Raw genomic sequence first — 27,878 nt, 5'->3', positions numbered from 1 at the left:
GTGAGAGGCCCGCGCACCGCGATGAAGAGTGGCCTCCGCTTGCCATGGCTAAGGAAAGCCCTCGCACAGAAACGAAGACCCAACACAGCCATAAACAAATAAACAAATAAATTTATTAAAAAAAAAAAAAAGAAGAGTTTTTGTATGTTATTGAAGTTAAGCTGATGTAAATTCAAATTAGATTGTTAAAACTTTACCATGGTAAATGTAATCCCTATGGTAACCGTAAAGAGAATAGCTATAGAACATAAACAAAAGAAAATGAGAAAAAAAATTAAGCATTTTACAACAAAAAATTAAGCACAAAATAAGTAATATAGGAAATGAGGGACAAAAAAGCTATAAGTCATATGAAAAAATAACACAATGACAGAGGTAAGTCCCTCCTTATCAGTAATTGCTTTAAATGTAAATGAATTAACTGTCCAATTAAAGACAGAGATTGGGCTTCCCTGGTGGTGCAGTGGTTGCGAATCTGCCTGCCAATGCAGGGGACACGGGTTCGAGCCCTGGTCTGGGAAGATCCCACATGCCACGGAGCAACTGGGCCCATGAGCCACAATTACTGAGCCTGCGCATCTGGAGCCTGTGCTCCGCAACAAGAGAGGCCGCGATAGTGAGAGGCCTGTGCACCACGATGAAGAGGGGCCCCCGCTTGCCACAACTGGAGAAAGCCCTTGCACAGAAACGAAGACCCAACACAGCCATAACTAACTAACTAACTAACTAACTAACTAACTAACTAACTAACAGGCTGGAAGTTGACAGTAGTTAAAAAAAAAAAAAAGAGATTAACAGGATGGATAAAAACATGATCCAATTATATGCTATCTGTAAGCAAGTCACTTTAGGTCCAAAGACACAAATAGATTGAAAGTGAAAGGATGGGAAAATATATTCTATGCAAATAGTAACTAACTAAAAGAGAGCAGAGGTGGCTACTCTAATGTCAGACAAAATAGACTTTAAATCAAAAAAGGTTACCAGGATGTGAGGGGGGGATGAATTGGAAGATTGGGATTGACATATATACACTAGTATGTGTAAAATAGATAACTAATGAGAACCTACTGTATAGCACAGGGAACTCTACTTGGTGCTCTGTGGTGACCTAAATGGGAAGGAAATCCAAAAAAGAGGGGATATATGTATATGTATGGCTGATTCACTTTGCTGTACAGCAGAAACTGACACAGCAGTGTAAAGCAACTATACTCCAACTAAAAAAAAAAAAAAAAGGTTACAAGAGACAAAGAAGTACATTACATATTTTTTTTTAACTTTTTATTTTATATTGGAGTATAGCCGGTTAACAATGTTGTGGTAGTTTCAGGTACACAGCAAAGTGACTCAGCCATACATATACATGTATCCAGTCTCCCCTAAGTTCCCCTCCCATCCAGGCTGCCACATAACATTGACCAGAGTTCCCTGTGCTATACGGTAGGTCCTTGTTGGTTATCCATTTTAAATATAGCAGTGTGTACATGTCCATCCCAAACTCCCTAACTATCCCTTTCCCCCCGGTAACCATAAGTTCATTCTCTAAGTCTGTGAGTCTGTTTCTGTTTTGTAAGTAAGTTCATCTGTATCATTTCTTTTTAGATTCCACATATAAGGGATATCATACAATATTTCTCTTTCTCTGTCTTATTTAAGGAAGTACATTACATATTAATAAAAGGTTAAATACAATAAGTAGATACAACACTTATAAATATCCATGCACCTATTAACATAACAGCAAAATATATGAAGCAAAAAATGACAGAAGTGAAGGGTACTGTAGATACCTCTACAATACTGAAAGAAACAGTAGAGAGCTCTATAATAATAGTTGGGGACTTCAGTACTCCACTCTTAATAATGGGTAGAACAGACAGAAGATAAGGAAATAGAGGACTTAAACGACACATTCACCATCTAGATCTAACAGACATATAAGGAACACTCTACCCAACAGGAACAGCATACAGATTCTTCTCAAGTGCCCAAGGGACATTTTCCAGGATAGACCATATGTTAGGCCACAGATTAAGTGATATCATCTGACCACAATGAGGTAAAGCTAGAAACCAACAACAGAGGACTGGAAAATTCACAAATTTATGGAAACTAAACACACATTTTCACAATCAATGGATGAAGGAAGACATCACAAGGGAAACTAGAAAATAGAGATGAATGAAAACAAAATCACAACCATACCAAAACTCAGGGGACACAGTGAAAGCATTGCTAAGGGGCAGATTTATAGCTTTAGATGCTTTCTTTAACAAGAAAGATAGCACATCAACAACCTAACTTTACAGCTTAAGGAACTAGAAAAAGAAGAAACTGAACCCAAAGCTAGTGGAAGGAAGGAAATAATAAAATTTAGAGTTGAGAAAAGGAAACAGAGAATAGAAAAGCAATAGAGGGAATCAGTGAAACCAAAAGATCACCAAAATTGACAAACCTTTAGGTAGACTAAGAAAAAAAGAAAGAAGACTTAAATGACCAAAATCAGAAACAGGGACTTCCCTGGTGGTCCAATGGTTAAGAATCTGCCTTCCAGTGCAGGGGACGTGGGTTCGATCCCTGGTCAGGGAACTGGGATCCCACATGCCATGGGGCAACTGGGCCCACACGCTGCAACTACTGAGCATGTGGGCCACAACTAGAGAGGCTGCATGCTACAACTACTGAGCCCTCACGCCACAGCAAGGAGCCCGCGTGCCCTGGCAGAGGATCCCATATGCCGCAACGAAGATTCCAACGAAGATCCCACGTGCCGCAGCTGAAACCCAATGCAGCCAAAAATTAAATAAATAAATAAATATTTTTAAAAAATAAAATCAGAAACATAAATGGGGACATAACTACCAATTCCACCCAAATAAAAAGGATTATAAGATGGTATTATGAACAATTGTACTCCAACAAATTGGATACCCTAGATGGACAAATTCCTTGAAACACAAAACCTAACAAGATGAAATCATGAAGAAGTAGAAAATCTGAAATGACCTATAACTAGTACAGAGATTGAATCAGTAATCAAAAATTTTCTGACAGAGAAAAGCCCTGGACTCGATGGTTTCACTGGTGAATTCTATCAAACATTTAAAGAAGAACTAGGGACTTCCCTGGCGGTTCAGTGCTAAAGAATCCGCCTTACAATGCAGGGAATGTGGGTCTGATCCCTGGTCAGGGGACTAAGATCTCACATGCCGCAGGGCAACTGAGCCAGCATGCCACAACTACTGAGCTCACGTGCCTCAACAAGACCAAAAGTCAGACAAAGACACTAACAAGAAAAGAATACTATGGACTAGTATCCATTATGAACTTGATGTAGATATTTTCAGCAAAATAACTAGCAAATCAAATTCAGTAGCATACTAAATGGATCATATACCATGGCCAAGTAGGATTTCTTTGGAATGCAAGGATGATTCAACATATGAAAATCATTGTTGTACATGACGTTAACAGAAGAAAGAGAAAAAGAAAACCCACCTGATCATCTCAGTGCAGAACAAGCATGAGAGAAAATTTAACACCCTTTCATGATAGAAACATGCAACAAAGTAGGAACAGAAGGAAACTTCCTCAACATACTAAAAGCCATATATGAAAAACCTACAATGAACATCATACTCAATGATGAAAGGTTTTCCTCTGAGTTCAGGAACACAGGAAGGATGTCTGCTTTTGCCACTTCTATTCAACACAGTACTGGAAGTTCTAGATTGAACAATTAGGCCAGAAAAAAAATAAAAGACTTTCAAACTAGAAAGAAAGAAGTAAACTTATGTCTGTTTGCAGATTGTTTGATCTTATATATAGAAAACCCTAAACATTACATAAAAAGCTACTTGAGAGACTTCCCTGGTGGTCTAGTGGTTAAGAATCCTCTTTCCAGTGCAGGGGACACGGGTTCGATCCCTAGTCAGGGAACTAAAATCCCACATGCCATGGGGCCACTAAGCCCGCACGCCACAACTACAGAGCCCACGTGCTCTGGAGCCTGCATGCCACAACTAGAGAGCCCACGTGCCACAACTACTGAGCCCGCACGCCACAACTAGAGAGAAGCCCGCGTGCCACAACGAAGGTCCCACATGCCGCAATGAAAGATCCCACGTGCCGCAACGAAGACCCAACGCAGCCAAAAGATAAAATAAATATTTTTAGAAAAACTATTTGAACTAATAAATGAATTTTGTAAAGTAGGATGCAAAGTCAACAGACATAAATCAGTCGCGGACTTCCCTGGTGGTCCAGTGGGTGAGACTGCACGTTCCTAATGCTGGGGGCCTGGGTTCAATCCCTGGTTAGGGAACTGGATCCCGCACCCATGCTGCAACTAAGAGTTCTCATGCTGCAACTAAGAATCCACATGCCACAACTAAGAAGTCCACATACCGCAGCTGAGTCTGCATGCTGCCACTTAGAAGCTGTCGTGCTGCAACTAAAGATCCTGCATGCCGCAATGAAGATCCCACATGCTGCAACTAAGACCTGGCGCAGACAAGATAAATAAATAAATATTTAAAAATAAAATGGTAATCTTTAAAAAAAATCAGTTGCATTTTCTACACTAACAATGAACAATTTGAAAAAGAAATTACAAAACAATTCCATTTACAAATAGCATCAAAAAGAATAAAATACTTAGCAGTTAACTTAATCAAGGAGGTGGAATACTTGTACAATGAAAACTATAAAACATTGCTGAAAGAAATTAAAGAGGATGTAAATAAATGGAACCACGTCCCCCCTGTTCATGGATTGGAAGACTTACTATTGTTAAAAAGTCAATACTCCCCAAAGTAATTTATAGTTTCAGTGCAATCCCTATCAAAACCCCAATGGCTTTTTTTTTTTTTTGCAGCAATAGAAAAAGAAAATCCTAAAATTCATATGGAATCTCAAGGAACCTCAAATAGCCGAAACAGTCTTGAAAAAAAATGAACAAAGCAGGAGGACTCACACTTCCTGTTTTCAAAGTTTACTACAAAACAACAGTAATGTAAACAGTAGGTTATTGGCATAAAGATCGGTATAGAGACCAGTGGAATAGCATAGAAAGCTCAGAAATAAACCCTTGTACATATGGTCAAATGATTTTTGGCAAGGGTGTCAAGGCTATTCAATGGGGAAAGGACAGTCTTTTCAACAAATGGTGCTGGGAAAACTGAATATCCCAATGCAAAAGAATGAAATTGGACCCTTAACCAACACCATATTCAAAAATTAACTCAAAATGGATCAAAATGGACCTAAATATAAGACCTAAAACAATAAAACTCTTAGAAGAAAACATAGGGCAAAAGTTTCATGACGTTGAATTTAGCAGTGATTTCTTAGATATGACACCAAAGGCACAGGCAACAAAAGAATAAAAATAGACAAGTTGGATTTCATGAAAATTAAAAAATTTTGTGCATTAAAAGACACTATCCACAGAGTAAGAAGGCAACCCACAGAATGGGAGAAAAGATTTGCAAGTCATGTATCTGGTAAGAGATTTATAATATCCAGAATATACAGAGAACTCCTAAAACTTAACAACAACAAAAAATCAACTTTAAAATTTAATAGACATTTCTCCAAAGAAGATATTCCAATGTCCAGAAAGCACATGAAAAGATGCTCAGTATCACTAATCATCAGGGAAGAATGCAAGTCAAAACTAAAAGGAGATACTAACCCATTAGGATGGCTGTTATCAAAAAATAGAAAATAACAAGGATGTGGAGAAATGTGAATCCTTGTTCACTATAGGTAGGAACGTAAAATGGTACAGCTGTTGTGGGAAAGAGTATGGCAATTCCTCAAATCAATTAAAAATAAAAATACTGTATGATCCAGCAATTCCACTTCTGAATGGAATTATACGCCAAAGAACTGAAAGCAGGGACTGAAACAGGTATTTGTATACCCATTTTCATAGCAGCGTTATTTACAATGGCTAAAACTTGGAAGCAACTTAAGTGTCCATCAGTGGATGAATGAATACACAAGATGTGGTATATACATACAATGAAATATTATTCAGCCTCTAAAGGAAGGAAATTCTGACATATCCTACAACATGGATGAACCTTGAAGATCTTACGCTAAGTGAAATAAGTCAGTTATAAAAAGAAATACTGTATGATTCCACTTACATGAGATACTTAAGAGCAGTCAGAATCATAGGGACAGAAAGTAGAATGGTGGTTGCCAGGGGCTGGGGAGAAGAGGCAACTGGAGTTAGTGTTTAATGGGTATAGTATTTCAGTTTGGGAAGATGAAAAGAATGGATCGGAGCAAGGAGGAAAATCTGAGGAGGTGATGATTGTGGAGGTGGAGAGGAATGGAATGAGGAATCTGTTAAGCTATGTCTTAATTTAGTCAAGAAGTTTAGCAGAAAGAAGAGAAAAGGTCATGCTGTGTATATAGGACCATAACTATATTACTTTCCTATCTATTTATGTTAGTTACTGTACTTTTAATGCCTTGCTGTTGTATTCTATTTTAGACTTTGGAGTTAGTGCTTTTTTAGCAACTGGTGGTGACATTACCCGAAATAAAGTTAGAAAAACCTTTGTTGGAACCCCTTGCTGGATGGCGCCTGAAGTTATGGAACAGGTACTGTGTCTTTTGTCTTTTGAAAACGATTTGGGGTTTTGTTACAAAATTGAAAAAATTGAGTAGTGTTTGCTTTTGTTTGTTCTACTAGGTTAGCTTTGGGAAATACGTCTCTGTTCCTTGTTTAAGACTGGTCTGTGCTTAAAAAAAAAACAAACCAAAACTCTAGAATCTTAACAAAGGACATATGAATCTCAAGATTTATACAAAAGGCAACCTAAGGAATAATATAATCAAGATTGATTTAATGCTAATATCCTTAGTACAAATTAAATGACCTGACTTTTTTTACATGTAGTTTCATTGCTATGGCTCTTGAAGGACTAGTTTTCTCCAAGTCCCTATTTCCCAGTTGTTTCAAACAAACTGCAGTCTGATGTCGCTCATCCCATCACCTAATGGAAACTGCTAATTCTCCAATCCAGTGCTCATTTTTTGCTCCTTGTTTTGCTCTCTTTGTGGCATTTGAAACTGTTGACCTTTTCCCCCTTTACTCACATCCTTAGCTTCCTCATTCTTCACCTACTTGTCGGGCCATTTCTCTGGCTTCTCTTCTGGCTTTCCTTCTACTGCTAAATGACACTGCTTCCCAGCACCGTGTTTCTGACTCTTCTATTCTCTGACGACACATACTATTTTCATCTCCACTTCCCACCTGTTAATTATTTCTAAATTATATCCAGTCGAGTCTTGTTTTTCAAGCCTCTGGATAGATATTTCCAATTCCCTATAGATGTTTTACATAAATGTCTTAATGTCAAACTCAGTATGTAGAACTGAATCTACTTTTTATTCTGTTACAATAAAATACAGTACAGTACAGGCCTGTATTGACCCTGTTGGTGAGGGAAGGCTTCCCATGCTAGGGTTATGGGGATGGCTGAACGCACAGCACCTGACACTGGGCCTAGTGAGATTGACAGCAGTTTATTATTTGTGTGTACACATATCTGGAGGCAGAGGACACTGCATGCCCCACGGGGTTGCACTTAGGAAGGGAGTGAACAAACAGTTGCTGTAGGAGACAGGCTTTGTAGTATCAAGAGAGTGATATGCCCTTTGGTTTCCTTGTGAAGGTGTGATTGGCTTGTTTGAACAATTCTGAGGGCTGGCAGGGAAACCTGCTACTCAGGAATAAACAGGAACTGCACCTGATCCATTTGATACGCAGGGTTGTTGGGCCTAGGGGACCTTCTCCTTGGGCGGAGACTGGGGAAGGGAACTTTCGCTTAGGTCAGTAGAGGTCCTCCTGTTTACCCAATGTTGAAGCAGCACGTAATATGGAGCTTTAATTTTAGGTCTCAAACCACACACTCCCCAAACCTGTTTCTCCTCCTATATTGCTTAGGATAGAAAATTAAAATATTTAATTATATAATATGCTGGTGACAGTATAAAGGAGAGAAATTTGGCAACATATTCACACCAACAACTTTAAAAATATTCTCACCCTTGGTAACTTTTTTCATTCTAAAAATTAAGGTGATAAAACAATACCATAACACAGAGGAATTAATGGGGAGGGTGTGGGACATATATGTAATGGAGTGTTACGCAGCCATAAAAAGGAACAAAATTGGGTCATTTGTAGAGATGTGGATGGACCTGGAGACTGTCACACAGAGTAGGGTGAGTCAGAAAAAGAAGAACATTAACGCATATATGTGGAATCTAGAAAAATGGTGTAGATGATCTTATTTGCAAAGCAGAGATAGAGACACAGATGTGGAGAACAGGCATGTGGATGCCAAGGGGGAAGGGGGGGTGGGATGAACTGGAAGATTGGGATTGACATATATACACTATTGATACTATGTATAAAATAGATAACTAATGAGAACCTACTGTGTAGCACAAGGAACTCTACTCAGTGCTCTCTGGTGACCTAAGTGGGAAGGAAATCCAAAAAAGAGGGGATATATGTATACGTGTGGCTGATTCACTTTGCTGTACAGTAGAAACTAGCACAGCATTGTGAAGCAACTATATGCCAATAAAAATTAATTTAAAAAAAGAAAAAAACAATACCATAACATAGGAAATTTGGAAAACTATGCCTAAGACTGCCTAACATTTTTTTTTGTTCTAGTTCTTTCTAGTTTTTTTCTTTAATAGGCTATATATCTGTAATAGTATCAAAACTTATGAAAAATTTTGTAATCATTTTTCTTCGTAAGTGCTTTATCATATCACATCATAAAGTGGTTTTCCATATTTTCATATAGAATTCATTAATATTGCTTTTAGTTGAGTATATAATATTTCTTTAAATGAATATACCATACTTAACTATTTCCCCATTGTTGGTGAACATTCATTCAGTTTTCTTTCTTTCTTTTTCTTTTTTCCTCTTACCAAGTATATTTGGCTTTTGCCAACTTTAGATTATATTTTATTGGTTTAAAGTTTATGGTTCTTGATACATATTAGAAGCTATCTTTTAAAAGTGCTTTTAGGATGGTAAAAATAATCTTGTACGTCTCTCTGTTCTGTACAGGTCCGGGGTTATGATTTCAAAGCTGACATCTGGAGTTTTGGGATCACAGCAATTGAACTGGCCACAGGGGCAGCTCCTTATCATAAGTATCCACCAATGAAGGTGAAGCTCATATTCAAAATACTACCCCAGCTCATGCCTCAATTCTCTTTCAGAACCTTACTTCATTTGACATTCTTTTGTTGTTGTTGTTGTTCTCCTTCACTTTATTTATTTATTTATTTAACATCTTTATTGGAGTATAATTGCTTTACAATGCTGTGTTAGTTTCTGCTTTATAACAAAGTGAATCAGCTATGCATATACATATATCCCCATATCTCCTCCCTCTTGCATCTCCCTCCCATCCTCCCTATCCCACCCCTCTAGGTGGTCACAAAGCACCGAACTGATCTCCCTGTGCTATGTGGCTGCTTCCCACTAGCTAGCTATTTTACATTTGGTAGTGTATATATGTCCATGCCACTCTCTCACTTCATCCCAGCTTACCCTTCCCCCGCCCCGTGTCCTCAAGTCCATTCTCTACATCTGCATCTTTACTCCTGTCCTGCCCTTGGGTTCTTCAGAACCTTTTTTTTTTTTTAAGATTCCATATATATGTGTTAGCATACGGTATTTGTTTTTCTCTTTCTGACTTACTTCACTCCATATGACAGACTCTGGGTCCATCCACCTCACTACAAATAACTCAATTTCGTTTCTTTTTATGACTGAGTAATATTCTGTTGTATATATGTGCCACATCTTCTTTATCCATCCATCTGTCGATGGACACTTAGGTTGCTTCCATCTGGCTATTGTAAATAGAGCTGCAATGAACATTGTGGTGCATGACTCTTTTTGAATTATGTTTTGCTCAGGGTATATGCCCAGTAGTGGGTTTGCTGGGTCATATGGTAGTTCTATTTTTAGTTTTTTTTTTTTTTTTATGGGATTTATTTATTTATTTATTTATTTATTTTTGGCTGTGTTGGGTCGTTTCTGTGCGAGGGCCCTCTCTAGTTGCGGCGAGCGGGGGCCACCCCCCATCGCGATGCGCGGGCCTCCCACCATCGCGGCCTCTCGTTGCGGAGCACAGGCTCCAGACGCGCAGGCCCAGCAGCTGTGGCTCACGGGCCCAGCTGCTCCGCGGCATGCGGGATGTTCCCAGACCAGGGCTCGAACCCGTGTCCCCTGCACTGGCAGGCAGACTCCCAGCCATCTGTGCCACCAGGGAAGCCCCCTATTTTTAGTTTTTTAAGGAACCTCCATACTGTTCTCCATAGTGGCTGTATCAATTTACATTCCCACCAGCAGTACAAGAGGGTTCCCTTTTCTCCACACCCTCTCCAGCATTTATTGTTTGTGGATTTTTTGATGATGGCCATTCTGACCGGTGTGGTGTGTAGTTTTGATTTGCTCTTCTCTAATGATTAGTGATGTTGAGCATCCTTTCATGTGTTTGTTGGCAATCTGTATATCTTCTTTGGAGAAAAGTCTGTTTAGGTCTTCTGCCCATTTTTGGATTGAGTTGTTTGTTTTTTTGATATTGAGCTGCATGAGCTGCTTTTAAATTTTGGAGATTAATTCTTTGTAAGTTGCTTCATTTGCAAATATTTTCTCCCATTCTGAGGGTTGTCTTTTCATCTTGTTTATGGTTTCCTTTGCTGTGCAAAAGCTTTTAAGTTTCATTAGGTCCCATTTGTTTATTTTTGTTTTTATTTCCATTTCTCTAGGAGGTGGGTCAAAAAGGATCTTGCTGTGATTTATGTCATAGAGTGTTCTGCCTTTGTTTTCCTCTAAGAGTTTTATAGTGTCTGGCCTTATATTTAGGTCTTTAATCCATTTTGAGTTTATTTTTGTGTATGGTGTTAGGGAGTGTTCTAATTTCATTCTTTTACATGTAGCTGTCCAGTTTTCCCAGCACCACTTATTGAAGAGACTGTCTTTTCTCCATTGTATATTCTTCCCTCCTTTATCAAAGACAAGGTGACCATATGTGTGTGGGTTTATCTCTGGTCTTTCTATCCTGTTCCATTGATGTATATTTCTGTTTTTGTGCCAGTACCATACTGTCTTGATTACTGTAGCTTTGTAGTATAGTCTGAAGTCCGGGAGCCTGATTCATTTGACATTCTTATCCATAGAATTCTGCCTTGCATTCCTTCTAACTCCTGTAGCAGTTAAAATCTCTATTAGATATTTGGTATTTAGCATTAGGTGACTTTACATTGTAGTGGAGCTTTTTATATGATGACTCACCATCTCCTGACTGTGTAACTAGTTTGATATTAGGATCTGTTGTGTCTTATTTTAGGGTGTGTTCCCCACAGTCACTTGTGTAGAACAGCCTCAGTGGGGATGATGATCATTTCTACTTTATAAGGTTGTTGGAAGGGTTACATGTTAATAGTAATTATCGCTAACATTCATTGAGCACTTATCTCTGCCAGGCACTGTTTTTAAGTGCTGTTAAGTGTTTTAAGTGCTTTTTATATGTTAAATAAGATCCATGCAAAGTGTTCATGTGCCATACATATATATTATTCTCACCGTTATTGAATAAAAGTTTGCTTTGTAGTAGGACATTAAGCAGCTTTTATTAAAAGGCCTCTTATATCCTGAAGGAGTAGTTACCTGAAACGTAGTTGTTAATCCTAATGCCCCAACATTAGTAATAAGTGAGTTTTTTGTGTTTCAAGATGGTCCTGCCAGTACTGTTGGCAGCCATTTTTATCTGTGACCCCTTAGTTACAATATGCACATGAATTCTATTTGTCTGTAACTGTAGCTGTTGTTTATAGTTCTGCTTGACCACTTTACAAAATGCCCTATGACTGTTTAAAATGGTGACCACCGTTGTGAATTTTTGTCATAGTGATATTACTCATATATCTATGTTCTTGGTGCATTTTAGAACCTTTAAAACGTTATTTTGTCCCCTTTAAGGCTCTAGCAATGTAGAGAGGGACAAAACCAGTAAGCGGATAGTATGAAAAACCTCTCTATATCTGCATATTCAAAACATATATATATTGACCTATATATTTGATGCGTGAAAGGTTAGTGATATTTTAAGGCCACAGTTTTTTCTTAAAGGTCAAGATGCCTAGGTGTAAGTGAATATTCACAGGGTTTTGAAAAGGATGGTTTTTTAATAACTGTAAGGTGGGAGGCTATTTTTAGGCCCAAGAAATGGCTTATTTTTTAAAAGAGGTGGGGGAGGAAGATGAGGTTTAGTTTATATCATTGTAGGCAGTGACTCCTGCAGTTGTAGCCAGACATACACATTAACCTATTTGCTCAAAACGAGAAATACTGCCAATCTTAGTAGTTCCCTTTCAGTAAATATAAATTGAATCTGTATAGCAAGTAATAATTCTGATTATAGCCTTTTAATTTTGGTGTTGACTTTGTGCTTAGAAAAATGGCTTATACTTTTATTAAAAAGTCAAACAGTATAGAAAAACACAAATTATCCCAAATTCCACCATATAAATGTGACCTTTATTATTTACATCTCTATGCATCAAGATAGTACGTTGCCATGTCAGTCAAAGAAGGTAGAGATTTCGGATGGACAGTTGCTGCAGGGAAGGTAGGAAGAATGCAAACTAAAAGAGGCTGTAGCTTTGTTAACTGGGACATCATCAGTGATTTCTATGATTGGAGTTTCTGAGGAGTTCTGGGAAGAGAAGGTCAGGTTACAAGGGGTCAGGTTGAAGCAGAGCCATGAATAGGTGAAGTCAGCAAGGTCACACTCTTAATTTTGCTATGGTTTTAATTTTTTTTAAGGTAGTTTGCTGGTATAAGAATGGGGACAGAGGACATGAAGAAAGGATTCCAACTAAAGGACATACAATACAATGTTGATACAGTTGAGCCCTTGTAGGCACATTGCCTGGGAAGCCAACTATCTATAAGATACTGTTTATATGGAAAACACCTAAATAACTCTAGTTTCCAAACAACTGGTCTAAATGTGAACTTTTAGAAAATGAAATCTGCTCGTATGTTTAGAGGTTGTCTATATTGAAAAAACTTGGCCGCAATATTTAATTTACTGAGTCTTCAGAAGTTTATATTGTATTAAAAATTCTTACAGGTTTTAATGCTGACACTGCAGAATGATCCTCCTTCTTTGGAAACTGGTGTTCAAGATAAAGAAATGCTGAAAAAGTATGGAAAATCATTTAGAAAAATGATTTCATTGTGCCTTCAAAAGGATCCAGAAAAAAGGTAAAATATGAGATAAAGCTTACTTTTCTCTTCATCTAATATATAAACCATTGGGGAAGGCTAAGAATCACATACATACATGCCATACATACATACATGCACAGGGAATTCAAAGGAACTAAATACAAACATTAGGAAAAAAATGCACAGACCATTATACTAGATTGGAAATGAGTGAATTACTTTCTCCCTTCTTTTTAGTATACAGTGTATCCTAAATAGTTAACCTATTTCCTGGTTAATTTCTTATAATTATAAATTTCTATGTTACTGAAATGCCAAGTTAGTGGGAGGGCTTATTTTCAATTTGCATTTAAGAGTTGTAAGTAAAGCAGTATCTTAATGCTCTTTACAGTTTTAATAACAAGAGAAATATACATAGCAAATATTATATTTAATGTCAAATAGTCATACTTATTTCCTTACTGTAAAGATATTTTAGTTAAGTGGATCAAAAAGTCAAAGAGCTTATTGTTAACATTAGAAAGATTGGGTGGCATGTAAGTAAAGAAACATGATCATCTAATGTGTGTATCTTTATGAATTAAACAGAAGCATAGAATGTTGAAGATCATTGAATACAATCTTTTATCTTTGAGGTCAACCAAAACTCCTGATTTCTAACCGTGGGCCCTGTTCCCACTCTATCTTACCTTTCTGTTTCACATGGTATATACATAGTCCACTCAGGTTCTTAGCACTAAGAGGTCTTTAATTTTGATTTTTCTAAAGCTCAACAAAAGTAAAAGATTTGAACTGACATCCTTGATCATGTCTTTGGTATATTTAATGGGCTTCAAAATTTACTGTTGGAAATATTGGAAAGGGTAAAAAAAACAGTCAGTAAAATTCAAACCTATGTTTTTAGAACTTTTTGTCTCTTTCTGAATAAATTGGTATAAAACATAGGTAACGCTTTTGCTTCTGCCAAGTTAGTTGACTAAAATAACAGAATTCTCTTGTTACAAACACCCAGAAATGCTGGCTAAATCTATCAAACTTAAAAAACCAAATACAGAGATGAACTTGGAATAAAGGGATGTCTTCAGATGCCAGAATTAATAAGGAAGCCATAAATCCAAGAACTATCATAAACTAATTCTGTGGCTCCCCTCAGTAGGACACTATTCATTCCAATAACCTACTGGTTTGGATTTTTAACTTCCAAGTGGGGACTGGAAATGAGATACTGGGCCTACCCAATGGGGATTTTGAACTGAGATCTCTGCTTAAAGCTAGGACATTCAGAAGTCTGCATCCTGAGTAAAAGGAGAGAATAAAAAACAAAAAAAAAATCTGTCCATCATCACAGAGACACAACAGAAATCTTTCCTGAATAATCCAGCCCTCTGACCTGGACATTCTGCAGGTTTACAGTCTGAATTTATACCCATATTATCCAGGAATCCACAGGATTAGAAAGTAAAACAGTTATTACTAAGCCAGTTTTATTTCTGGCAGAAGCAATTGGAAACTGCACTGTTCGAATACTTCCAAAACCCAGGTCCATGAGATTCTTTTTTTTTTTTTTATTTTTTATTTTATTTATTTTTGGCTGTGTTGGGTCTTTGTTGCCGTGTGCAGGCTTTCTCTAGTTGCGGCGAGCAGGGGCTACTCTTTGTTGCGATACATGGGCTTCTCGTTGCGGTGGCTTCTCTTGTTGCGGAGCACAGGCTCTAGACGCACGGGCTTCAGTAGTTGCAGCACGCGGGCTTTGTAGTTATGGCGCGCGGGCTCAGTAGTTTTGTCACACGGGCTTAGTTGCTGTGTGGCATGTGGGATCTTCCCGTACCAGGGATTGAACCTGTGTCCCCTGCATTGGCAGGCAGATTCTGAACCACTGCACCGCCAGGGAAGTCCCCCATGAAATTCTTGCACTGAAGAGATCACAATCCAAAATTACAAAACACACAGTATAACACTACGCCGTGAACTAGAAGCAACATTCGAAGAAATAACAGCTGAGAATTTTCTGAATTGATGAAATACCTTTATTTTCAGGCTAAGGAAGTATCACCCCAGATTCCAAGCGGTATCCCTCTTTTCCCACTTGTACACATTGTCGTGAAACTACTGGACACAAAGGCAAAGAGAAGCTCTTAAATGCGACCTGAGAGAACAGATTACCTACTGAGGAATAGCAGGCAGATTGACAGCCACTTCCCCAAAAACAACAGTCAAGGCCAGAATATACTGGAACAGTGCTGAGAAAAAATAACTGTTAACCCAGAATTCTCCATCTAGTCAAACTATCATTCAACAGTAAGCATGAAATTATTTTTCAGACAAAAATTGAGTTTTCCAGTCATGTTTTAATCACTTAAAGAACTCTCTAAAGTGTACTTTAGAAAGAAGGAAGTGAACCCAGAAGAAAGGAACGAATCATAAAAAACAGTGTTGTGCAAACTGTTGAACATATTGAAATTGTGACTGAATGAAAAAATAGGAATTGTAATGTCTGCTTTCAGTTTGCATAGCACTTCCACACTGACGCTCTCTTTTAATCTTTATAAGAATCCTCTGAGGCCCTGGTTCTCAAGCTTGAGTGCATATTGGTATCACCTGGGGAGTTCTAAAAACTGCTGATACCCAGGTTTGCCCCCACAGATTCTGCTTTAAGTGTTAAGGGGAACAGCCTGGGCATCAGGATTTTTTTTTTTTTTAATAAGATAAGAGTTTATTTCTGTCTTGTGTAACAGTTCACATGTGGTATGATAACTCTGTTTCAGGAGGGCAATACAAAACGTAGGCTGCTTCTACCTTGTTGCTCTGACATAGCTAGAATATGACCCTCATGTCTTTAGTCCCAAGGATTTTTTTTTAACTCCCAGATATTGTAATGCACAGCAGTGTTTTAGAACCACTGCTTTTAGGGACTTGGCCAGGTAATACTGAACCTTAGAGAAGTGATTTGCTCAGGATTACATGGTAGGTATGTGGCATTAATCAGGTCCAATTTCTTAAGTGTAGTATTTATTATTTATTCTCAGTCATACTAGTTTGTGAAATGGACAACAATGCCTTTATGCAAATGAAGTAAGACTGTGCACAGTTGAGTTAAAAACTGAGTTTAGGGCTTCCCTGGTGGCTCAGTGGTTAAGAATCCGCCTGCCAATGCAGGGGACACGGATTCGAGCCCTAGTGCAGGAAGATCCCACATGCCGTGGAGCAACTGAGCCCGTGCACCACAACTACTGAGCCTGCGCTCCAGAGCCCACAAGCCACAACTACTGAGCCCATGTGCCGCATCTACCGAAGCCCACGCGCTCTAGAGCCCGTGCTCCGCAACAAGAGAAGCCACCATGGTGAGAAGCCCACGCACAGCAACGAAGAGTAGCCCCTGTCGCCACAACTAGAGAAAGCCTGCACACAGCAACGAAGACCCAACACAGCCAAAAATAATAAATAAATAAAAATAAGTTAATTTAAAAAAAAACTGAGTTTAGATTAAATTGGGGGACTATACGTTACTCTTAGAATCTTCAGTTTTTTAAAAGGAAATTGTGAAATTATTTTTTTAAAATATGTAGTTACCTAAGATGAAGGCTTGCAGGCAACCATGTGGCAAGAAGCACAGGGCTTGATTTGTGAGTTTAAATATATTTTTTTGCCTTGTTAAAGTAGATAAAGCCAACTTCTTGGGAAATAATATTAAATAGCAAATATATTGAAAGCAACTAAGAAATCATGCTTTTAAAAGAAACATTTCACTAATGAATTTTTGAAAGAGCCTACAGTAATTATTATCAGAACATTTCTATTTGAGTTTTTAAATTCTGTTCAATGTCTTGTACTGAGTTTATCCTTTTTGGTTTTTAGTAGGTTAAGGACAGTGGAGTACACTGAGTTTTTATCTTGATGCTCAAGAAATCATTTTTGAAAATGAAAACCCACATTCCACTTGAATTTATAAAAACTTTCTTTTCTGGTTTTAGACCAACAGCAGCAGAACTGTTAAGGCACAAATTTTTCCAAAAAGCAAAGGTAGGACATTCTAACTTGATTTCATGTGTTCATATGATCCTCCTCAATTACCTAAATTAGGTTCACTGTTCAGATGTTGCATTAAGATGATTATTTTTGGAAGAATGATGGTAGATCAAATAATTGCTGAGGGCACTATTTATACAATCTTTGATATATAAGATAAATGTATTTTTCATATAAATTAAGTGTCAGGTAAAACTTACAACAGGAAAAATGAATATTAAACTTTACCATTATAAATAAAATCTGTGGAAAATTCTGTGAAATATACTGAACTCTCATTTCAGGGTTTACTACTGAATTAGTAAACATCTCATTTCCCAAAGATGTGGGATAAGTAGGATGTTACTGTAGTTGGGAAATGTGGGACCATGATCCCAAATGACATATGTTAAAGCAAACTTTTCATAGATAATGGTTCTTACAGTACACTAAAGTTTTTTCTCAATTTATAAAGTCATGGTAGTAACATACTAAGGAGCTTCAGAAGCTTTTTTCAAACTTCTTTATAAAACAGTTACTATATCACATTTTAATTGTGGTGAATATTTCTGTGTCAGTTATTTTGTTCAATAAAAACTTCTTGTGAGAAGAAAATACTTATTTTTCCTCTCCAGAATAAAGAATTTCTTCAAGAAAAATTATTGCAGAGAGCACCAACCATTTCTGAAAGAGCTAGAAAGGTAAATGGGGATTTAACTCAGTTTTTCTGGGAAATTACTTAGAATAGATTTACTTTTACATTTTGAAAGTATATTTAACTAATACTGTGTTAACAGTATGAGTATTACTCATTTTCTTTCAGTCTTTTCTTTAGCATTCTTTGATATATTCTTTTAGCAATAGTCTACTGTATGCCTTGGTATTACTCCACTATCAACTAGAATGAAAAGGTATGTTACATAATTAATGAATTAATTCTAAATTCTGTTAAATCACTGTTTGCAACTACCAGAGTAAGTTGTAAAGTTGTGAAGTTTCTTCACACCATACAAAAACAATGAAGACACCACTTCGCACCCACTACGATAACTATATCAAAAAAGACAAACAATAACAAGTGTTGCTAAAGATGTAGAGAAATTGGAACCCTTACACATTACTGATGGGAATGGAAAATGGTGTGGCCGCTTTTAAAAAGCAGTCTGGCAGTTTCACAAAAGGCTAAACAAAGTTGCCATATGACCCAGCAATTCCACTCCTAGTCATACCCAAGAGCATTGAAAACATGTACTCATAAAAACATGTACATGGGTCCAATCGCTGGCAGCCGAGGGCTGGCGGAGAGACACGCCCACGGCTGGGAAGTTGGCTGAGAAGAAAAATCCACCATGGGTACTTCTGGGGATTCTCCATATTGATGGAAGAAAGTGTTCAGAGTACCAAGTGAATCCCATTGAAGCCACGTGAGGGAGACAGGAGAGGCTAAATATAGCCACATTAAAAACCATCAGCAATGTTGGAAACAGCTTCAAGCTTAATATCAACATCTATATCCTAAGCTGCTTCGGCTGACTGAATTTCTATTAAATAACAGTATCCTTTCTCTTGGCTGACTGGAAGAACTACATGTTTTAAGAAGAAAAGAGTTTAAAAAATTAAATAATTCAGTCTTATGTCCCTCCCCCTGACTAAAGTAGAAGCCACTTCCCCATTATTTCATGATTAATATGAAAAAGTACAGGAATAATGAGAGGAAGTTCATCTGTTTCCAGTAGTAACATTCTGGTTTCTGTTGGAATTCCATTGGCAACAGAAGGAAGCGGCATATACCACATGCCTGCCCTATTACAATACAAAAAGCTGTCAACTTCGAACTCTTGAAATGTTCGTAAAGTAGAAAAGATGATTGTGGCTTTCCTTCAGTATTATTTGGGTAACCTAGCCTTAAAATAGTGAACAAACATAAGTCCTTTATCTTTAAGGCAGGACCAAACCAAGATATTAGTGGCCTAGGTAAGCTAATAATTTGGCATACCTTCAAATGGATACTTTTCAGATATTCACTCAATAGTTGTTTGGGTGAGGAGTTGGGCATGGCAGGCCTTGAGAGAGAGTGGAAAGGGGGCTGGTGGGGCCTTTCAGTTTGCATACTCTATTCAGTATAACAAAGACATGCCACTGATCAGGCTAGATCTCCTTGGAAGGCAGTTTGGTGACCATCTGTAGATTTTCAAATACGCCCTTCCCTACTCCAAGCTGTTTATCGAGGCATTAGTAACTGCAGCATTTATAACTGCACTGGTAGCTCCTTGAAAGGTTACTGCTTTATATTCTTTTCTCTACCTTGTTGCATTCCCAATGATGCTTTCACACTCCTTATAGATCCAGCCTCCCTTCTATATCATGTACTGAGTGTTTGTTATGTGCCAGGCACCGTGCCAGATACTAGAAATATAAAAGTGATTAAGATACTTTCCATGCCGTTAAGGACACACCTTGGGTAGGGGAAAGATTTACAAACAAATAATACAGTACCACAGTGATGAAGCCTATAGCAGTAAAATGGTTATTACTGGATATTACTGGTAAAATGCTCTGAAATCCTTTCTTAAAATAGAAGGTATTTTGAATTTGCCTCTATCTCTGGAAATCTTATCTTGGGTAAGGACTGGAATAAAAAGAGAGTAATGTTAAAAAAAAATGTACATGAATGTTCATAGAAGTATTATTCATAACTAAAAAGTGGAAACAACCTGAATGTCCATCTATTATAAATGGATATATAACATGTCATGCACCTGTACAATGGAATATTATTCAGCAATAATAAGGAATGAAGTACTGATACATGCCATAACATGGATGTACCTTTAAAACATTATGCTAATTGAAAGACATATTCTATGATTCCATTTATGTGAAATATCCAGAATAGGCAAATGTATAGAGACAGAAAGTAGATTATTGGTTGCCTAGGACTTGAGCAGATTGTAGGGAAATGGGCAGTGACTGCTAATGGGTATGGGATGTTTTTTGGGGGGTGGATGGAGTGATGAAAATGATCAAAATTTGATTGTGGAGATGGTTTCACAACTCTGAATATACTAAAAATCATTGGATTATAATACCTTAAATGGGTCAATTTTATGGTATATGAATTATATCTCTGTAAAGCTGTTACTTTTAAAAAAGAAGTATTTAGAGAATGGCACTACCACAATGGCTCTTGGAAATTGAAAACATAGAAGAAGAAATGAAAAAAATTCTTTACAAAGATTTTAGGGTAAAGTTGAGGAAATTTCCCAGAAAACAGAGCCAAAAGGCCAAGAGATAGATAACAGAAAAGATGAGAACATTAGAAGATTATTTGAGAAGGCTCAACATTTGAGTTAAAAGAGTTCCAGAAAAGGAGAACTGAGAAAAACAGAAGAAAAGAAATTATTGAAAAACTAATTCAAGAAAAATTTTGTGAATTTCCAGATTGAAAGAGCCCAAGTACCCAGCACAGTGGATGAAAATAGACCAACAGTAAGGCACATTTACCATGGTAGCTCATAATACTGGAGATGAAAAGAAGATGTGTAGCTTTCCAGAGAAGGGGGACAGGGCACGGACAGGATCAAGGATCATAGTGACCTCAGCAGCATCTCTGGAAGCCATATCACAATGCAGCACTATTTCAACATTATGAAAAAAAATGTTTTCTAACCCAGAATTTTTTTTTAACCAGGCAAACTGTAAGTGAAGTGTGGGAATAGAATCAAGTTATGTTCAGAAATGCCTGGCTTTAATAAATGTGCCATGTTGATAGTAGAGGAAGTGCTTAAAGTAAGAACAGGGAAGTCATGTGATCTAGGAAGCACGGTCCTCTGGATGACAGTAGAGTGAGATCTAAAGTACCAGACCTGGTGTCAGTCTGGTGGAACAGATCAGGAGGCTCTGGTGAGAGGCTTCCTCAAGAAGATAATACTGATGAATACCTAATATATGTGAATATGGTGAGAGGAGATTTACACAGCAGGGAGAGAATTGGGGGATGAATATGACAAGAAATAAGCAAATATTAACTCCAGGGAAAATTAAAAAGTTATACAGGAAAGAAAAGTAATTGTAATATATAATAAGGTTCAACTGTATAGTTTATATAATCGTGTTATATAAACACTGAATATTGATTTAATCAAAATTACAATGTATCTTGAAAAGAGAGTAGGGGATTGATAATAGGGTTAAATTCTCATTTTGCATAGCAGGAAGTTCAATAGATAGTTCCTAAAACTAGAAAATCAAGGGGTAATAATAAGAACAGGTTACTCAGAGAGATAAATATAAATTCCAAAAGAATAACCTAACATGAATTGAAAGTGGTTGCCTGTGAGGAAGAAGATGAAAGTTAGGGGACTGCTCTTTTTCTTAACAACACTTGCATAGCTGTAGTACTTTTGAAACTATGGAGGTATAATTGTGATTTTAAACATTAAAATTGAAAAAAAAAGAGGAGCATCTTCTTTATCTTGGGTTTATTTATTTGAGGGCTTAAACTCCCCCCCCCCACCTTTTTTTCAGTGTCTCAAGATACGAAACCATTAATCAGATTTGACCTGTGACTTCACATAAGAAGGATTTGGATGATGTGCAGGCTCAGAGTATGAAGTACAGGGAGAGTCAGTGGTTGTGAGTAAAGACAAATAGTGGAGATTATGAACAGAAAGCAAGTGAAGGATGGAGGATGTGAGTTTATATAGGAAAACTTCTTTATTGGGAAAATTATTATCTGCTTACAGCGTTGAAGTAATAGAAGGAGGGAGAATATGGCTGACTTTTCTATATAGTAAGTGTTGAACACTACCATAGTCCACGTCTCTCTTCCTAATGAGCAGGTTCGGAGAGTACCAGGTTCCAGTGGCCGTCTTCATAAGACAGAAGATGGTGGCTGGGAGTGGAGTGATGATGAATTTGATGAAGAAAGTGAGGAAGGGAAAGCAGCAATTTCACAACTCAGGGTAAGTTTTGTTAAACTATATGCTTTAGCTAGAGTTCTATCTTTTTGTCTGAAGCCTCTGAGATAATACTATATTCTGTGGTTCTGTTCAGTTTAACCAGCTAAAATATAAAAAATACAGACAGAATTTTCTTGAACAACTTATTAACAACAGGAGCCCAAGTTATTCTACATGGAAAAGGGGACTGGCATATCTGTTTTACTGTGATGATATTTCGGGTATATAAAAATGACCTAAATCGAGAAATGAAAACTATGGTGTCTGAGATGAAAACACACTGGATTAGATTAATGGCTGATTAAACACTGCAGAAGAAAAGATTAGTGAATTTGAAAGCCTAACAATTGAAACTTTGTCCCTAAAGCCTGTTAACTTTCTACCTGAAGAGGAACAGTGCACCTCTTCTTCAATTGGTATATCCTGGATCGTGTGTGTGAGTGTGTTAGTTTTTGCTAGAAGTGGACACCAAGACATGAAGTGAGCAAATACTATTTGAAAAATGGTGCTGATAGACTTGCTCAGTGCAGGGTTGCCACAAACCTTCAATTTGTAAAAAATGCAATATCTGCAAAGCATAATAAAGCCTAGTGCAATAAAATGAGGTGGGCCTGTATCTTAAAGAATTTGTTCCAACATTTTCTTGTTTGCATTGTTTACAGTATTAAATCTGCTTGTATACTTATCTTTTCATTTATAAGTCACATTTCTTTTTACTCTGGATGCTTTTAAGACTTTTTTCTTTATGAATGGTTTTGAGCAATTTGATATCGTATGCCTAGGTGTATCTTTTTTTTTTTCATGTTTCATGTTTAGGGTTTATTGAGCTTCTTGGATCTTTGGGTTTATAACTTTTTAATCAAGTTTGGAAAGTTTTCAGCCATTACATTTTCTTTTTTTAAAATATTTATTTATTTATTTGGCTGCACTGTGTCTTAGTTGTGGCACGTGGGATCTTCATTGCCACATGTGGGATCTAGTTCCCTGACCAGGGATCGAACCTGGGCCCCCTGCATTGGGAGTGTGGAGTCTTAACCACTAGACCACCAGGGAAGTCCCTCAGCTATTACATTTTCGAATGCTTTTTCTGTCCTTCCACCTTGGAGAGTCCAATAACATGTATATTAGGCTGCTTAAAGTCATCTGACTGCTCACTGATCGTCTTTTCATTTTTTAAAAATTCTTTTTCCCTCAGTTTCATTTTGCATAGTTTCTAGTGCTAGCCTGTTCATTAGCCTTTCTTCTGCAGTGTTAATCTGCTGCTAATCCCATCCAGTCTCCTTTCCATCTCAGACGTAATACGAGAATTTTGATTTGGTGTTTGATTTGGTTGTTAGGTTCTAGAAGTTTGATTTGGTGTTTGTTTTTGCATCTTCAGTGTCTCTACTTAGCTTTTTGAAGATATGAATATATAATAATTATTTTAATGTCCTTCTCTGCTAATTCTAACATCCAAGTCAGTTTTGGGGCAGTTTTCTCTTCACTGTGGCTTGAAAAGTGTTTTGGGGAGTTGAGTAGATAGAGGTAAGAGATCAAGGCAGATAAAATTTGATAAGGTAGAGTACCAAGGAGGAGAGAACTACCCAGAGAAAGAAGCTTAGAGCTTCCCTTTTGAGTATTCAGCAGCATACTTATCACTGACTATATGTGAGAAAACTACCCATGTGGAGAAAGTGCCCAGCACTCACACAGCCAGGAATAGCAGTTAGACTGGAGAAACTTATAATTCACAGGGCATTTGGTAGAGTGCTCAGTAATGGGGTATAATATGTTGCCCTAGACTGAACACTGCTCCAGACCCAACTAACAACTCATCAAAGCAGGATCCAAAAGGACTAAACTATTTCCAAGTAACTTTACTGTATTCCAAAACAAAGCTCAAGAAGATTTATAGAAATTATCAGCATGTAACAAGGTAAAATTCACAGTTTCTGGCATCTAATCGAAGATTACAAGAGTAAGCATACCTTATGCCCAGATCATGGTTTCTAATGTCATTCCCTACTAAAGAACAAAGGCTCACTGGAGAAATGGCTGATTCCAGGGCTTACACAGGGAAAATGCAAGATAAATCTGGAATATCTTCTTTTGACAGAAAGATTTTTTATTTTAAAAAAGTCATAATAATATGAGCCAGGTTGAAGGAGCTCCCACTGGCCAAATTAGGGAGAATTTAACCATCAAAATCATTAAGTGTAGTAATAAATTATAAATCATTTAAAAAATAGGAATCCATAGGCCCATACGAATAATAAATAGATATATAAATACATGGGGGGGGATGGTTTTTCATTACGGTAAACTGCCAGTGCTGACTGGTAAATGTAGGAGTGGATGGGGAAGTTCATCATTTTACAGCCATCATAAAACAATCATAAATGTTAGATCAGACAAGGATCATCAATAGGTGCTAAATATATGGGAAAATTTTGATGAACAGGATATTTACATGGTCTTAAAGTTTCTCTCCATAGATGGCCTATTAGTTGCAAGAAAAAAATACTGCATACCTGAGAAATTAGAAAATGCCTTGACTCGATGATTAAAATTAACATCACTAATGAGGGGCAGAGGAACATGTGATTCCCTAAGATATGATACTATAAGAAGGATACATCACTCTGTAGAATTCATTTAAGTCTGAATCGTGAGGAAACATCAGACAAACCACAAATTAGGAGCATTCTATTCAAATAGAGTGTGTAGTAGGCAGGCGGGAATGATTATGTGTAGGAGGTCATTGGAAAAGTTGGATTATGGAGAGTAAATTAAAGTATTATTTTTAAATTTACTGAAGTTGATTGCTTTAGTAGTGTGACGTTAGGTAAGAGAATATCCCTATTCTTAAGTACACAGTGGGGACTTTCCTGGTGGTCCAGTGGTTAAGACTCTGCACTCCCAATGCAGGGGGCCCAGGTTCAATCCTGGTCAGGGAACTAGATCCCGCATGCCACAACTAAAGATCCTGCGTGCCTCAACTAAAAGATCCTGCACACTGCAACAAAGATCCCGCATGGGGCAACAAAGATCCCGAGTGCCGCAACTAAGACCCGGCGCAGCCAAATAAATAAATATTAAAAAGAAGAAGAAGAAGAAGAAATACACAGTGACTATTCAGTTGTAAAGAACTATGATTATATGCAACTTATTCTCAAATGGTACAGGATTGATTAAATATATATATTTAAAAAGAGAGAAAGTGAACACTAAATAATAAAGCACATGAGGAAAAAGGTTAGTAATGGATGAATCTGGGTAAAGGTTATAGCAGTGTTCTTTGTATTATTCTAACAACTTTCTGTAAGTTTGAAATTATTTCCAAACAAAGTTTTTTTTAAGGTTTTGTGTTGGCTGTATACTTGCTGTAACCCATTAGCTATTGCCTGTACCTTGATTCTCCTTAATAAAATGGTAATGAAAATTTTAAAAACCTAAACTGACCTTATAAGAAGTCTAAATTCACACTTGGTAGAATTTACCATAAATTGACGTTTGTTTAGAGATATGTTGTTGTTTTATATATTCTCCAGTGCCTGTATCCAGAATTACTACTAACTTATGATTTACTGAATCAATTTAGCTTTAGATTTTCATGTGGTATATTGTAATTAGTATTTCAATTTTGGCTCAAGAGTTTTCTTCATTAAAGCCTATAATCAGAATTACTCTGCTTTAAGAATGTGTTGGATAATTAGCTTGAATGTTTACATTTGGTTTGAGATATTATGCACATAATATGTTCATGATTAGTAGAAAGAATTGAACTTTGAAGAATGTGACCTCCCTACTAACTGATAACTCAGTCCCATTATGCTTGCTTATAAGTCTCAAGTTCTAGACCTAAAATACCATAAGTATATTGATGCGTTACAGGCTACCTGGACAAAGAATACAGTAGTATCATGACAGTTTTCTTTTTCCAGAAAACTCTCACTAGAGTTACCGATGAGTTAATTATGGATCAGAATGAAATGGAGTTGACTTGCATTTCAACATTCCGTGCAGTTTGGAACTGACTACAAGTAACCTGAGTTTTCAGTTAACAAGCCTCCTTTTTTTGTATTTCTTTTAGTCTCCCAGAGTGAAAGACTCATTAACAAATTCTGAGGTAAGTAGTTGTGATTATTGAATCATTAAAGTATACGTGCTTTTGTTTTGTTTTGGTTTTAATGTTAAGCACACTTTTTGGTATGTGCCTAAATGGGAATGGGAACTTACACCAGTCGAATTTTATTAGAGCTGTCGATTCTGAGTTTGAATGGATCTTTGCAGTAAATGGTGCCATTGCACTCATTTTAAAAGTGGGCCTAAGAACCCAGAATGTTCTTTTTTGCTTGCTTGACTTTATGGACTGCTATTTTTATCTTGGGCTGCTTAAAGTGGAAATTAGTCTTTTTGCATTAGTCTGTCCAGGAATTTGTCATATGCTGCCTTTGCTTTTTGGACTTTTTTCCTCAGCCTCTTGTCAAATAGATTCTGATGTCTATAGTTACTGTCTCAGTGTGATAGGGAATCCTACTAAACAGACTCCTGTTAGGCTGGCCTGCCTTATGCTCCTTACCTAAAGAAAATAATCATCTCATGAGTATTCAGTATTTGGTTTAATGGCACATGTCTTGCTCTTAATCCAATTTGTTCTTGCCACGTGCTTAAAAGTAACTATTTTTTCCACTTCATTTGTATATATAATATACAATTATGTACAGGATTATGTTTAAGACTGAAAATACCGTACCTCAGCTTATTACAGGCTAGTATCTGACAACTTGAATTAGAACTGCTATTCACTAAGATTTCTGGCTCTTCTTCTTGGTATGCGGTAGAATTGCATTTTTCTGCCCCTTGAAGTTACTCATGGCCGTGGCAATTACTTTTGGCCAATAAAATGTGAGCAGAAGGAAGAGCCACATTGTGATTCCCTGGGTTCCCTTGCTCCTGCCATCATGACCTGCATCCCTGCTGCAAATTTAGGTACCAAATTTATCCTCTGCTGGCCACAGATGGACTTGAAGTGTGTGCAAGAAATAACTTCATCACCTCACACCTGTCAGAATGGCTATTATCAAAAAGACAACAAGTGTTGGTGAGGATATAGAGGAAAGAGAAGCCTCGTGCACTGTTGGTGGGAATGTAAATTGGTGCAGCCACTATGGAAAACAGTTTCTCAAAAAATTAAAAATACAATTATATGTCCCGCAATTCGACTTCTGGGTATTTTCCCAAAAACACTAATTCAGAAAGATATATGCACCCCTGTGTTCATTGCAGCATTATTTACAGTAGCTAAGATATGGAAGCAACCTAAGTATCCATCAATAGATGAATGGATAAAGAATATATGATATATATATATATATACACACACAATGAAATATTACTCAGTCAGGGACTTCCCTGATGGTCCAGTGGCCGGGTCTCTGCACTCCCAATGCAGGGGGCCCAGGTTCGATCCCTGGTTGGGGAACTAAGATCCCACATACCGCAACCAAGAGTTCACATGCCACAACTGAGGATCACACATGCCACAACTAAGACCCAGGGCAGCCAAATAAATAAATAAATTTTTTTTTAAAAAAAAGAAAAGTATTAGTCAAAGAAGGAATGAAATCTTG

At 37.3% G+C, this 27,878-nt stretch overlaps 1 protein-coding gene across 1 annotated transcript in view; it reads left to right on the top strand.

The window, feature by feature from the left end:
- OXSR1 (oxidative stress responsive kinase 1) overlaps positions 1–27,878 on the top strand; it is a 98,043-nt gene that overhangs the window by 56,269 nt on the left and 13,896 nt on the right. The window contains exons 6-12 of the mRNA XM_007191468.3: positions 6,512–6,621; positions 9,119–9,220; positions 13,203–13,336; positions 17,272–17,320; positions 17,941–18,006; positions 22,147–22,269; positions 26,339–26,374. Coding sequence (XP_007191530.1) covers positions 6,512–6,621; positions 9,119–9,220; positions 13,203–13,336; positions 17,272–17,320; positions 17,941–18,006; positions 22,147–22,269; positions 26,339–26,374 — 620 coding nt within the window. The remainder of the gene's footprint in view (positions 1–6,511; positions 6,622–9,118; positions 9,221–13,202; positions 13,337–17,271; positions 17,321–17,940; positions 18,007–22,146; positions 22,270–26,338; positions 26,375–27,878) is intronic.

This window comes from Balaenoptera acutorostrata, chromosome 10 (assembly GCF_949987535.1).
Source record: "Balaenoptera acutorostrata chromosome 10, mBalAcu1.1, whole genome shotgun sequence".
NCBI lineage: Eukaryota > Metazoa > Chordata > Mammalia > Artiodactyla > Balaenopteridae > Balaenoptera > Balaenoptera acutorostrata.
The sequence above is the reverse complement of the archived record's forward strand: the minus strand, read 5'-3'. Positions and strand labels throughout refer to the sequence as shown.